The sequence below is a fragment of the Maylandia zebra genome, linkage group LG13, assembly GCF_041146795.1.
Source record: "Maylandia zebra isolate NMK-2024a linkage group LG13, Mzebra_GT3a, whole genome shotgun sequence".
In the NCBI taxonomy this organism is placed as follows: Eukaryota; Metazoa; Chordata; class Actinopteri; order Cichliformes; family Cichlidae; genus Maylandia; species Maylandia zebra.
In genome coordinates, this window is record NC_135179.1 from 17,066,638 (window position 1) to 17,081,524 (window position 14,887).

The following is a 14,887-nucleotide window of genomic DNA, read 5'->3' on the forward strand; positions in this document are numbered from 1 at the left end:
GGGACGCAGGGGGATGTCGACAGCAAGCTTATCTGTCCGGTAAATAAGACGTCAGAGGAGTTTCTTTGAACCTCCAGCATGTGCTTCATGAACACCCGGTAAAGTCTTTTGCCGTGTACACCTTATAGATTACAATGCGCTAATCCTCCTGCAGGACCCTCAGCCATAGTAGCAAGTTTTTCAAAAGTAGAAAATGGCCTTGGTAGCTGCACGCAGCAAGTCAGTTATATTTGTCAAACGTGACCTTTTGCGGTTTCTAGCGAATGGCACTATTGTAACCGAACAGGGGAACCCACCATCAAAGAAGCGATGGAGGAAAGGTAAGGAGAAGAAACCACCCTCATGTACTGATGATGTGTCGTGGGAGGAGAGGCTGGCAGATGTGGTCACCCCTCTGTGGAGGCTGAGTTATGATAAGCAGCTTGAGCTCAAGCAACAGAATCAGGAGAAGATCCTGTCCCAGCTCTCTGGGCATCTTTCTGGCGACTCACCTGTCAGGGATAAACTCAGCTTTCCTGTGCTGCCTGTTCTGCCCTCACCAGTGAGAGATGGCTACCGCAACAAGTCCACATTTTCAGTCAACAGAGGAGTGGATGGCAATCCGAAGACGGTTGGATTTTACGTGGGCACGGGCAGGAAGGGGAACATCGTCTGTGTCAGCGGAGACCACCTGCTCAACATGCCACAGAAGCACAAACTGGTGGCCAGGTGCTACCAAGACTTCATCCGCCTGTCCTCACTGGAGCCCTGCCTGCTGTTCCACACCGGGGGTCACTGGAGAGAGATCACAGTGAGGACCAATAAAGAGGGCTGCACCATGGCCATCGTGTACTTTCACCCACAGAGCCTCACCCCAGCAGAAGTGGCCGTCCATAAGGCGGAATTGGTGGATTACTTCACGCAGGGTCCTGGATCGGTCTGTCAGCTGGACTCGCTGTACTTCCAGGAGAGCAGCATGACTCGGTGCACCCATGAGCAATCTCCCTACCAGCTTCTGTATGGTCAGCCACACATATATGAGGAGGTAACCTCACAGAGATTTCATAATCCCTTGTCCAGCTGCACAGACACTGTTCAAGTGCTTGCTCTCATGAATAATTTCATGTATATTTTAATTCAGATTCACTGCCAAAATAGGAAACAAAAATAGGTAAATGTGCACATTTAAACACTTAAATTTAAATAAAGTGTTTGAAATCTGTTATTCTTTTATTCTCTTGGCTATATAATGTCTTAACACGATCCATTCCCGCACAAAAGAATCGGAGAATATTGGAAAAACATTACTGAAAGCTGGTGTCAGTTGCCTCATGCAGAGCTGCACATCATTCAGTACTTGTTTGTGCATGTTTCAGTAAGTCGCTGCACATATTTTCCTAGCAAAATATGAAGAAATTAGGGTTGGCTCGAGACTTTTGCACAGTAATGTATCTAAGGACATGTAAATGAGGCATGTAAGAGCATTATTTGTAATAGCAAAGTTATCATAGCAAGGCAATAGGGAGAAGCAGAAGGGAAGAAGTAATATTTTTGAGGTTAAGAATAGGCCATGTAGGAAATTCAGCTTATTTACAGCTGTGGAAGTACTGGGAAAACCCCCCACAAGATACATCACGGAAGCAGTGGAACATGTATGACTAAAATGTAAGTCGGCCATTCCCAAAGCCAAGAGTACTGTGTCTCATTAAACACCAGAAAATCCAGCGGAGCCCATCAAGCCCTGAATCTTCGCCCAAATTAATACAAGAGAAAGAGATGTATTTCCTTGAAAACTTTATTAAATAACATAAACAACACAGACTGTTGTCTATAAATTCCTAATGTTACGCAGTCAGACACAAGGTGCTAAGGCCAGTGTGTGACCCGACTGCTACTGGAAGACAGAAATGTCAATTCAAGAGCTGTAACTTTAGGTCAGAGTAATGACTAATATCACAACTTAACCACCTAATATTACCAGTTTTGTTTCACTTTTTATATAAATAAGTATATTTTCATACATTTGTAATGAACTTAGTATATTAAAACTGAGTTTCTGTTATTACTGTGGCCCACCTGCAGTATCTTCGTGGCCCACCAGGGGGAACTGTCTCTTTAAAAAAGACAGGAGTCATTATTCAAACTTAGCAATGAAATATAAAACTGTGTGTTTTTGTGTGTACAGCCATTGCTCCCTTTCATTGCATCCCTTGCAGGCTTGCATTTTGAAGTCTTGTACCACTACTCTAGCCAAGCAGGTGGCAGTAATACACCTTCATGTTGGTTGTCAGTTGCCATAAAACAATAACATTAGCTTTACTTATAAAACCATCCTTATAAACATTGAATTTATGTAGGCAATAGAGAAGAGTGGGTAGCTACTGTTTAATATGTTTTTACCTTATGATTGTTTTTTTTCATTGCTCCTCTGTCATCTTGTGATTCTCAGATACTGGACTTCAAGTTCCGCATCTCGGCCGACGCCTTTTTCCAGGTGAACCAGGCAGCTGCTGAAGTCCTCTATGCCACAGTGAGAGACCTTTGTGTCCCAAACACTGAGGAGGATGGAGGGCAAACAAAAGCCGGCAGCACTCTTCTAGATGTGTGCTGTGGGACGGGTGCCATGGGAATCACTATTTCTCCCAGAGTGGACAAAATTATTGGTATAGAGCTCATAGAACAGGCAGTGGAAGACGCTAAACACAACGCAGCTCTCAATAATGTGTTAAACTGTGAGTTTATCTCTGGGAAGGCAGAAGCTGTGCTTCCTGGCCTTATATCTCAGCTGAGCTTCGCAGGCAGATGCCTTACAGTCGTGGTAAATCCTGCTCGAGCCGGCCTCCACCACAGGGTTGTCCGGGCTTTGCGAAACCAACCGGCTATCCGCAGGCTGGTCTACGTTTCTTGTAAACCAGACGGAGAAGCTATGAGGAACTTCAAGGAACTTTGCTGTGATCCTAACTCACAGAAGAAACTCACAGGAGAAGCATTTTCACCAACTCTGGCTGTGTCCGTTGACTTGTTCCCACATACTCCTCATTGTGAAGTGGTGATACTTTTCGAGAGGTAGCAAATAGTTTTTGTTCAAAGGTTGGCCTTAACCCTGAAAGCTTGTAAGTAGAGGAATAATGATGTACTGTATTTTAGATGATAAAATAAATCGTTGCGCATCCTATACTCATGTTTGACCCACGTGTTCTCAATTGTTTGCTTTCAGGACTCTGTGCTACCAGTGCAACAAGTTACTGTTTAGATTATTAATCAGCTAACGTGCCATTGTTTTGGAGTAATTATTGGTTTATAAAATATTAGAAAGATGAATATCCAACAGTCAGTCCCCAGATATATTCACGTTAAATACTGAAAACTAAAAAATGGAAAAATCCTAATTTTAATGGTGATCGACATTGTTGATTTCACATTATCAGACTAAGCAGACCTAGAGTGACATAAAACACCTCTAAATACAGCACTGGGGGGTTTATTACTCTGCTCTGACAGATTGTGCTTTACCAAAGTCCTTATAGGAGGAGGTCTTGCAGCTCCCCCCCCCCCCCCCCCCCCCCCCAATTTATAAATTAATTCCATTAATTAACTAATGGAAAGTAACACACAAACAGTAACACACACAAATCCATGGACTTTGGTATTTACTCAAATAAATAAAGTAATACCTTTCAATCCTTTAATTTCATGAGCAGCATCAAGACAGTTCAACATCTGGGAGTCTGATCTGGTCAGATAAGTAGCAGAAGGGGTTGTTATAACAGTAGAACGTCAACAATGAGATAACCCCCAAAACAGGTATGGTTTTACAGGTGGGAATTATATGCGCTGGCATTTTTTTTTACTAGTATTGCATTTTGACTATGATCAGTGTGGTAACATGAGGCGATACTTAGACCTTGCATTAGGGGTGAAAAGCTCCAGGCCTCAAGGGCCGGTGTCCTGCAGGTTTTAGATATCACCCTGGGTTAACACACCTGAATTAGTTCATTACCAGGCCTCTGGAGAACCTCAAAACATTTTGAGGAGGTAATTTAGCCATTTAAATCAGCTGTGTTGGATCAAGGACACATCTAAAACCTGGAGGAGACCGGCCCTTGAGGCCCGGAGTACACCCACACCTGCCCTGCAGAGATTGCACAGTCTCACAGGCAGGCTTCAAATACAGCTAACAGGCATCCAGCCTCCCCTATCACTATCCCACCCCACGCAGATGGCAACAATCCAGTCAAGGGGACCTCGATCACCTTAGTCTAACGTGGACTGTCCCCTCTCATCATCATAATAAGTTACTAATTAAAATGTCTAGCGTAACCTAAGCGGTGAACGACAAACAAAAGAATAAGAGTGTCTGCAGACACGATCGGAGACTGTGTGCGCGTTTTACTGATCACATCTGTCTGTCTAGTTTTCGAGGTGCTATTACAGGGTCCTCTTTGCAAAAAATAAAAAATGACTAACAAGAAGCAAAGCGGAGATGCGAGGACAGACTCAAGTACGGTAGATGATGCTATTTACTTTACCTATAAAGAGAAACCATGGAAACTGCCGACAGTCTTAAGATGGAGAAATATCATAGTGTTTATCCTCTTACATCTGGGAGCACTTTACGGACTGATTCTCATTTCCTCCACATCGCCTTCAACCCTTGCATGGAGTGAGTATTCAGGAAATCCAGGGGCATGCTTGGTTGTACGATTACATATGGGAAAAATGGAGGCTGATCCTCTCTAGCTTTATAAATTTCAGGGTAAAGTGCTATGAAAAAGTAACCTCTGGCACATGATAAAAAGACACTATCTGCATATCTTCAAACTAAATATCATAAAAAAGGAAGCCAACCTGACACGTTTTAAATAACTGAATGGCCATTTAAAAACATGCAATGTAATTCCACACGGGAAAAGTATTTGGCTACTGCTTTTACAGAGGTGTTCACACTTGCTGATCTGTTAATCAAGTGCTTTTTAAATTTTAAGTATTTGCACTTTTTGTTTTTACTGTATATTAAATTAAATACTGTAATGTAGTAAGAAAATATTGTTTTTTTTGTCATAAAACATTGATGTACCTAAATACTTAATATTAAGTTACAAAACATAATTGCGGATGTGATGCTTCTTTTGAACACTTGTACATAAAATAAAATGCAAAGTCTGAGATGTGATATACTTCATGCCTTCTCCCTGTCTATGTGTATGCAGAAGAACATATATGAATGGGTGAGGGACCATTGCCTCCACCACAAATATGTATGCACAGACGCAGACCCTCACAATGCCTCACGGGGATTTTTCTTCTCCCACATTGGTTGGCTCCTGGTCCAAGAACATCCTGACTGCGCTGAAAAGAAACAGAAACTCAGCCTGTCTGACCTGACGACAGATAAAGTGGTTATGTTCCAGAAACGGTGAGCAAACCTTAATGCAGACACTGATTTGGATCATAAAAAAAGTACAGTTATGCAAGACTCATTCAATCAACAACAAGCCACAGAGTGCAATAATGCACCTCATACTTTATTGGTAGTCCAGTTGATTTCTTTCCAAGCTCCTTAGAGTAGCAAGACTTGGATGACTGAGAACCTACACAGACATACTTTATTACTGTTTCTGAGCTTGATTTCTGCAAAACAATGTTGAAAAGTGAGTTTGGCCTTGAATTGATTTAGTAATGTTAACTTTTTGGTCACTAGTAAACATTTACACTGTTCTGGGCAAATCCTCCTCTGCTAATGATGGTCAGTGACCTGGTCAGAGGTACTGAGGAAGTTGTTGCCCTAATAACGATGATGTTGGTGCTCTTCATGCTATGTTTGATTTCTGTTCCATTTGGAGTCACTGGTAGTTCAGGAGGTAGAGCAGGTCCTATCTGCTCTAGTCTGCCTGCCTTGGAAAAGATACTAACCCAAGTATGTATGTGGATGTTACATAGAAAGCACTTGCTGAATGTGCTGAATGAATGGATGAGACATGTTGTATAAGTGCTCTGAGTTCTCCGGGAGAGTAGAAAAGCGCTATGTAAGAATTTGTCCAATTACCATTCAGAGTTTGTGCGTCTTTGAAACTAGTCCAAAAAAATGTTCATTGCAAACCAAATTGTAGCCAACTAAGAATGGATGTATGAGATGCTATCTGTTGATTTATTTCAGACATTACGTGGTGTCTATGCTGGTCCTCTGGTTCCTCGTGCCCACGCTGGTTCCCTGGTACTTCTGGGGTGAATCCTTAGTTGTGGGGTGCTTTGTCCCTGGGCTCCTCAGACATGTTGCAGTCCTAAATGCCACCTGGCTTGTAAATAGTGTTGCACAAATGTGGGGCAACAGACCTTATGACAAGAACATCAACCCAAGGGAAAACAAGTTTGTTTCTTTCAGTGCCGTAAGATTTTCTTTTACAACTCATTAAAGTTACTATTTGCAGTCAGGTCCTTAACTGTATGGACAGTGTCACAATTTCTTAATTTAACCTCTATATACCACAACAGCAGATTTAAAAAAAACTGAAGTGCAGACGTTCAGCTTGAATTCAGTGGGTTAAACAGATTATTTTTGCATTAACTGTTTGGGAATTGCAGTCATTTTTGTCCACAGGATCCCATTTTCAGAGAATCTAAATTCATTTGAGAATTGACTGATAAGGTCAGGTGAGGCCTGCTTAGGCCTGCTCTTATTTCATTAAAGGTTAAGCAGATAAAAGCTATGGAGTCTGATTCCAAGTGTTTAACTTCAGTTTAATATCTACTAGCTGAACCCTCAATTTAAGGTTCAAAGAGATATAGGCTGAAAAGCCAAAACTAAACCTGAGAGGAAAAAAAAAAAAATTAGGAGAGGCCAAATCAAAATCTAGCATGTTAGTAAGAACTAATGTACTAACCAGCTCGGCAACAGCGACAGGCCTGAAAGACTACAGAAGAGAGAGATGATCAAAGAATGACTTTACAACATCGAAGTCAAGATCATAATGACCTAGAAGGTGCCAAACTTATTGTAATTGTAAAAGTACATATATAATGAGAAAATGTTTTCACAAGTAAGGGATTTGGAAGGATGTTAATCACAGGTGCTTAGCTTAACATACAAATGTGTGTGATTATCTTTTTATTTATTTATTTTTCAAGATTTTTAAATGGAAAAACGAGTGTACTCAGCATCAAATTATCCTTCACATGCTTCAACCAGTGTCTGTCTCCCTACTGCTTTTCTGTGATGAGTTATCATCACCATCACCAAATCAGTAGTTTGTCTCTTTTTAAGAATGACTTGCTACACTGATAAAGGCACTTTGTTCTTGATTTTCAGACTTTTTTTTATTGTTGTTTTTTGTATGTATGAACCTTAAGCAGGCATCAAATTCTTTGCACACCAGAACGGACTTCTTGTTTTTTTTTTTTTAAATTTGGAGCACTGTAAAACTATTCACATTCCGAATAAAAATAAATAAATAATGTAAATTTAAAAAAATGAAATAAAAGCAAGAATCACAACCAGTGCTGTTTGTTTTTTTTATACTATCTATACTAAGAATCACTCAAAAGCAGCTAAGTATATGTTACTAATCAAAATGCTACTTTAGACAAGAAGATTATGCACTTTGACATTATTTAAAGAATAAAAAAAAATAAAAAATGACGACAAAAACATGAACTGTGTGAATGAATCTAAAAACCCTCAAAAACATTAAGTATTACATTTCAGCGCCACATATTGGATTCTGTGAAAATGACCCTTATAGAAATCACTTATCTTTGCTGATAGCTGTGTGAGTTTGGATCATATCCATCTGCAGGTTACACATTTGACATGCTATTCAGATATGGTCTGAACATTACTTGCAGCATTACGTTTCTGCTCCATTAAACTTTGACATTGTCCTTTTTTACTGTGGCAGGGTGACCAAATGCAGATAAACTTGCTGTGAGACAAAGGCAGCATTTGTGTGGGACACCTCTGAATTTAATCTAATTTACAAATAAAAATAAACTGTGCACTGCAAGTGTGGCAAGATTAGTATTCTTCTGTGCCTGGGATTAAATATTCATACACTGTCACACATTTGAACAATTATGACACATACATAAACAATGCCTCTTCACGCTATACTTTTATGCTGTGTGAAGCTAAAAATGTACTCAGTTTCCATCATGTTTACTGAAATCTGCAGTGCTAAATTTTTGGTGTTTGTTTCAGGTAAGGAATAACAAACTTCTTGTCGTAGCTCATGGTCATAGCACCCTAAGCATTCTCATCTGATCTGGGAAACTAAGCAGGATTGGGCCCGGTTAGTTGGGAGACCACATGTAAAAATGAGGAACTCTATGTTTGAGGTGGCTGTGGCTCAGGAGGGTGAGTGGCTTGTCCATCAAATGGTTGGTGATGCCAAATAAGGACCAATTCATTTATAAGAAAAAAAATAAATGTAGTGTTTTTTTGGAGAAACAAAAACAAAAAAAAGAAGCTAAGGCAACAACGTGGTTCCTGATTTCATCTCATCTTACTTGTCAGTTCTTTTTAAATCTTAATCCAAAAACATCCCTCAGAAGTCCCTCATGATGACCCCCCCTCCCCCGCCCCAAATCCCAATTTGCACACAAGAAGATCGCAAAAGTCCTGCCTCAGATAAAGGAAGGGACCTAAAGGTCAGACGAGGTTATTGGGGAATAACCCTTTATCCAGTGTCAGGAAAGGGCCGTCTGGATTAGCGATGCAAATGTCCTATTTCTGATCAGTGGCTTGGCCTTCACTCTGTCACAATCCACCTTTTATGTGGCTGTTAAAATATAGCAGGCAAGTAAACAAAAATGTACTCCTACTAAGATCAGTAAAATAAATAAATAGAAAATTTTAAGGGAAAACCTGCTAAACACTCAAAATAAACATCGCCGCTCCCTGCAGCACGTCATCGCACATTATTCTGAGAATGCATCTATCAAGAACCCCCACCCAAACATCATTCATTTGCAGAATTTTGCTTTAACTCTCCTATAAATAAACAAATATTAATTAAAATAAATAAATCAATTTTAAAAATCAATCACTAATCGGGAGTATTTGACCTGTATGAATCTACACACTCGCTCGGTGCTGTTAAATTTCGTTGAGTAACAGTTTCCATGACAGATACACTGATTCAATCACACCTTTGTTAAACTGAACCAAAGTTTTCTGTTGTCCCATCAAACTGACAAACGGCTATCCTCCAGCTAATCCCCGACAAATCAACTGCTTTTCGATAGCTTAAATAAACATTTTCTCTGCGCAGAAATTCAAGGGATCACTGTTACACTTTTCCTAAAGGATTAAACAGATCTGCCTTTGCTTTTAAAGGAAGGCAGGGAACCTACCGTTGCTCGGCCCTGAAGGCCCAGGGTGCCCTTTTGATCATTTCAGTCTCTCCTTGGTGCATTACTTCTGATTGGCCAAGAGAGTAAGAAGGGGGAAAATCTTTAATTAAGCAGATAATCTCTTGTTGGGACGAGAGCAGCTCCATTTCAGAGCCCCCGCCTTGAATCCTGGAAGCCCTTGTGAAGTTTCATGTGCTGGTAGTTCAGTGTCCTCTCCATCTTCACGCCGTCTGCAGCTTTGGACGAGTTGCCGTCTCTTCCCTCCCCTCACCTGTCAGGATGTTCATGCACTGGGAGGTTTTTTATTACATTTTCATTCTCCTGACTCACATGAGGTCCACCTGCTGCTGGTAAGTTGGTTTATTATGAAATATTAGCCACTTTCTTGGCTATAACGTCCGCTCCAAATAGCCTACTGAAAAGGATTAACTGAACACACGCGGGGAACTTTTATTCATTTATTAATTCGAAAAATAAAAGCCCAATTTATTTAATAGAATTATTCAATAAAGAACCTTTTATAAAGGGCTTATTGGGTTTGAAGGCGGTTAATAAGCACTTAGTGTTGGCTAAATATAAGCCGTTTATGAGGTCGATTTGCGGGTAGCCAGGTTTTGAAAATTCCCTGAGATTTCTTACAAACTAAAATCCATCAACCAGCGAAATTTTTTTTTCTTGACTAAGTCAATAAAATAACATTCCCACATCAGTTCCCACTTTTAAAAAATCTTTCAGTAGTGTGGTTCACTAAAGTTTGAATACCCACATGTCATAGTTTAACATGTTACAAAGTGCACTAATGAGAGATGAATTAGCAGAGGAATTTGTGGAGGACACTGAGCTTCCCAGGGTGAATAAGCTGTCTCCTTTTCCAGGTCAGTGAATAATTTCTTGATGACTGGACCCAAGGTAAGCCAACTTTCTTTTGATCTTCTCTCCTCTCTGTTTTTCCACAAAAGAGAAAGACACTTCTTATGAGATCTTAACTCAAGTTTAGGGACAAATTCTGGTACCTGTCTGCGTTGAACAATGGTGCTACATCTGTGATATTCTTGGACTTTTGTGATTTTTTTTCTTTACCCCCCCATCCGTACACTTGACCTTATTCAAAGGCTCTGTGTAGCCGAGGGTTGAATGTGTTAAGAGGCAAGAGCAGGCACTGCTGTAGTGGGTGGTCATCATTAGTGATCCAGACCCCTGTGAAAGAGGTGGTACTCCATCTCCCTGAAGGCCACTTGAGACATATTAGTTATATTATCATTCACACAGTCCGAACAAGCAGCAGAGCGGCAGGCGAAACCCGCACAGACGGCGCTTTGAGACTTTACTGCAGCTGATGAGACCTTCACATGCAAACTGAGCCGCTTCATAGTGTTTTTGTCACATAACTGACAGATATCATCTATTTAATCTGTCTGTTAAAGAGTAACCACTTTATACCAGCTTCTTCCACATTTTAAACTCCACATAGTAACTTAAATTTTGCACTGATAAGAAAGTGACATGAAAGCAGTGGATTTAACACTAACAAATGTGAAAGTCGCACATCCTTGATCCAGTCCCTCATGATCTTTTAGTCCCGCAGATAGCAGCGACTGACTTTCCCTGTACTTGATCAAGCTCGTTCAACCATGTTTCCTAAAAGTATAATATGATGCTTGTTAGGTAGGATGCATCCTGGTACTGAAATCACAGCAGATGCCATGTTGTGAAATCACACTGCTGTTGCTGTAAAATGTGCATTGTATTATAACGCAGGCATACCTGATCTACTCAAGCAGCGTGGCAGCAGGAGCTCAGAGTGGCATAGAGGAGTGCAAATACCAGTTTGCATGGGACCGCTGGAACTGCCCCGAGCGAGCTCTGCAGCTATCCACGCACAGCAGCCTGCGCAGTGGTAAGTCCTGACCCCCCCACCCCTCACAGAACAACTCAACGCCATCCCAAATATTCCCACACGCCTACGAGGCTGAGATTCCAACTCATGGCAAACATGGCAGATTTTCAAAGATGTTTAAAAAGTGGTATGCAACTGTGTGCTTTTTTTTTTTAATTTTTTTTTAGGTTTATTTCTGATGCTTGAGTTTTTTTGTCTTCTTTGTGTCTTACAAATATTTGCTTAGTCCAAAGAGTTGGGATTGTTACAGAGGCAAGTAAGACAAGAGCCAAAACAAAAAGGCACTCATGTCCCACCGAATCACAGCCTCTACATACAGAGATCCACAAACACAAAGAGACAGATTTGTTAGGTAATATAAAATAAAATTAGTTTAATTTAGAGAATATTTATAATAACTGTCAGTGAGGGTTTTACTCTCCTGGCACGAAGGCGGGATTTTTTTTCAAAATAATTTTCATTAAAAAAACAACAGCAACAACACAAAATACATAAAGTTAAACTCTCTCTGTAGTTGATTTAACTTAGTGGAAGGAAGCAACTGGAGTATAATTGTGTGAATGTATTAGACAACATAGCTAACAAGTTTCTCCGATGATAATAGCAAATCGAGAGACGGCGTTTGTCCACGCCATCAGCTCAGCTGGCGTTATGTACACCCTAACCCGGAACTGCAGCCTTGGAGACTTCGATAACTGCGGCTGTGATGACAGCAGAAATGGACAACGAGGTCAGAGAGATACACGAACGCGTACATGACATGTGAAAGGACAGTTTTCGCTTCCTAAAGCGATTCCAGTAATTTCATTCTTTTTGTTTTATAGGTGGTCACGGGTGGCTCTGGGGTGGCTGCAGTGACAATGTTGGCTTTGGTGAGGCCATCTCCAAACAGTTTGTTGATGCTTTAGAGACTGGACAGGATGCACGGGCAGCCATGAATCTCCATAACAATGAGGCTGGGCGCAAGGTACAGTATGCCCTCTTAATTTACCCGATCAACTTGCAAATGAAAAACGAGCATCTTGCATGAGATGCAGTACAATCATGCAATATTATGGCTTTAATTAACCACTCATTATTTAAACTGGGTGGCATCCTGGCTTAAAATGTAAGAATCTTACACGGCCCTCCGACTGATTGCAGATTGTAAAGCACCTTTTGAATCATTTTTCCCTGCGCAGAATTACGCTGAGTGTGCCACCCAAGCATCCCTTTCACGTCGCTATAAGTGAGGTGCCACTCGTCTCCAATAATAACAGCGTGTTCGGTGTACCAGAAGGGCCTATTTACCAGTGCTGAATGCTCCTTATGACAAAACCTCAACTCAAGAATCTCAGGATCACTGGTGCACGCTTAATTAGAGATCCTGGGGAGCCAGACATTGCACGGCATTCTGTATTATTCTGCTTTTTTTAAAATAAGTGTTTAGTTTTATTCTTGCAATAAGGATCCCACATTTATGTTGGTCTTTGTTTGGCCCCGAGGGAGTCTGAGGGGACCACAGGCGTGCAGCTGAAGTGGTCTTTGTTTACGGTGCCTTTGCTCCCCCCTGTTGGGCCCTGGGATTCCCATGGCACCTGGAGCATCATTGTAACAGAAAAAAATGGGGATAGAAAGAGAGAGGGAAAAACCCCTCCTTTTTCATTTATCCACTCAATGGGACTCTCCATTGGGTCGTCTCACACTAGAAAACATGTTGATAATGAACATGCTAAATAAATACTTCTATTTATTCTACGAGGAACAATGCGACCCGATGTGAAACTTTGATTCAGCCTCACTTCAACAGAAAGTTCATCCCCTCTTCACGGAAAGAAAACACCGCTTTTCAATTGACAGCTGTTTTGTGTTGGTTGAAGTCAGGAAACACAATGGATGACAAGGAACTCCGCGATGGACCTCGAAGCTATCATTTCTTCCTTTTCACCGCTTTCATGCCTTTATCTGAAAAACTTTGAGAATACAATCAGTTAATTTGACCACACGTCAATCAAGAATTTGCAGGAAATGTATGCACCAACACACAATTACGGTTTTTATGTTTTGATAGTTTTTCCACTAAACTCAGAGCAAAACACAGTTTTCTTTAATGCAGTGAACTATTCCTATTTATTTTGATAACATGAACTGTGTCTGTGTGCCCAGGCTGTGAAGGGAACCATGCAGAGGACATGCAAGTGCCATGGCGTGTCAGGAAGTTGCACAACTCAGACCTGTTGGCTGCAGCTGCCAGAGTTCAGAGAGGTGGGGAACTACTTGAAGGAGAAGTACCACAGGGCGCTGAAAGTAGACCTTCTGAGAGGAGCGGGGAACAGCGCGGCCAGCAAGGGGGCCATCGCCGAGACCTTTAGTTCCATCTCCCGTAAGGAGCTGGTCCACCTCGAGGACTCTCCTGATTACTGCCTGGAAAATCGCACTCTGGGTTTGCCTGGCACTGAGGGCCGCGAGTGCCTAAAGAAAGGCAAGAACTTGAGCAAATGGGAGAAGCGAAGCTGCAAGAGACTATGTGGGGAGTGCGGCCTGGCTGTGGAGGAGCGTAAGGCTGAGATGGTGTCGAGCTGTAATTGTAAATTTCACTGGTGCTGTGCGGTAAAGTGCGAGCAGTGCAGAAAGACAGTGACCAAGTACTTTTGTGTGAAAAAAGGAGGTCAGAGGGGAAGAAGCGAGAGCGCCGGGAGCCGCAGGAAGAACCTCAGACTGAGGAAGAAGCACTGAGGATCTTAATGATTTCTTGCAGCTCCCCGGCAGATTCTTTTTTAGATAGTTTGTTTTGGATAAAAGGATGATCTCAGACCGTCGTCAGTGTCCACAGCGTTTTAAAAGTAAACACAACGGCCACAAGATAGAGGAGATGAGAAGGGTTTTAACAAATTTATAGATGGTTAGGAATAAATGTATTTAAGATATATTTTTTATATTTTTTACAACATCTTGAAAAGTCACTGGGCATTTGAAGAGTTTTTATCTGCTTTCAAAATTCTCCACAACTTCATGTATTTATTGTCATGCAGATACACAATCTTGGTGGACGTGGCTATTGTGGTATAAATAACTTATGTGTGTGTATATATATATATATATATATATATATATATATATATATGTATATATATATATATATATATATATATATATATATATATGAACCCGTCAGTAATCTTTGTATATAAAACACCCATCAGTGTCAAGTTTTGAATTTTCTCTCCCATCATTTGGCTTGTTGTGACCTTTGCTCCACCTCTTCATGTATTTAATTGTACATAAAATGAAGCACTTTGTACTGTACATTGTTAATTTATTGCGAAGCATTTTCTAGTTTTGCTTTATTGTTAGTTTTCTTTGTGGTTTGTTTACTATTAAAATGCCATAAAAGAATAATAAATCCGTCAACCCTGTCTATCATTCAGCCTGGAGAAAGTACTCATCCTTCTTTAACACACTCTTTGTGACAGTAATACCCTGCCGTTTGGAGTAAACACAGCATTACGCTTCACATTCCTCCCACTGGGGTTCGGATACCAACAAGAATAGAAAATTTTCCAGCATACTCTTCCTTCCATCACGCCTTTCTCAATTTCGCCTCAACAAATACCTCCCATTCTCTCCCTCATCATGGTAATCCTCAAAGAGCCCCCTAACTCCTGAGCGCTTGGAAGTTTCTTC

General features: G+C 41.0%; 2 protein-coding genes across 3 annotated transcripts; both read left to right on the forward strand.

The window, feature by feature from the left end:
• Positions 1-193: 193 nt before the first annotated feature.
• Positions 194-3,159, forward strand: trmt2b (tRNA methyltransferase 2B). Of its 2 annotated transcripts, XM_076891643.1 has the most exons (3): positions 194-320; positions 543-1,024; positions 2,429-3,159. In XM_076891643.1, exons 1-3 carry the CDS (start codon positions 194-196, stop codon positions 3,047-3,049), a joined length of 1,230 nt encoding a protein of 409 aa, XP_076747758.1. In that variant the 3' UTR covers positions 3,050-3,159. The 2 variants fall into 2 exon arrangements, with proteins under 2 accessions (XP_076747758.1, XP_004551712.2); XM_004551655.4 differs by having other exon boundaries at positions 194-1,024.
• A 6,314-nt stretch (positions 3,160-9,473) lies between these two features.
• On the forward strand, positions 9,474-14,301 carry wnt8b (wingless-type MMTV integration site family, member 8b). The gene is made up of 6 exons (XM_004551658.6): positions 9,474-9,677; positions 10,203-10,236; positions 11,086-11,224; positions 11,829-11,954; positions 12,049-12,191; positions 13,370-14,301. Exons 1-6 carry the CDS (start codon positions 9,607-9,609, stop codon positions 13,937-13,939), a joined length of 1,083 nt encoding a protein of 360 aa, XP_004551715.1. The 5' UTR covers positions 9,474-9,606; the 3' UTR covers positions 13,940-14,301.
• The last annotated feature ends 586 nt before the right edge of the window (positions 14,302-14,887 follow it).

Bases quoted from the DNA above. Each gene is read 5' to 3' on its own strand.
- wnt8b (XM_004551658.6), top strand. From the start codon at position 9,607: ATGTTCATGCACTGGGAGGTTTTTTATTACATTTTCATTCTCCTGACT. The intron at 11,225-11,828 runs GTAAGTCCTGAC...CGATGATAATAG, and splicing joins GCACAGCAGCCTGCGCAGTG to CAAATCGAGAGACGGCGTTT. The intron at 11,955-12,048 runs GTCAGAGAGATA...TTTGTTTTATAG, and splicing joins CAGCAGAAATGGACAACGAG to GTGGTCACGGGTGGCTCTGG.
- trmt2b (XM_004551655.4), top strand. From the start codon at position 194: ATGGCCTTGGTAGCTGCACGCAGCAAGTCAGTTATATTTGTCAAACGT. The intron at 1,025-2,428 runs GTAACCTCACAG...TGTGATTCTCAG, and splicing joins AGCCACACATATATGAGGAG to ATACTGGACTTCAAGTTCCG.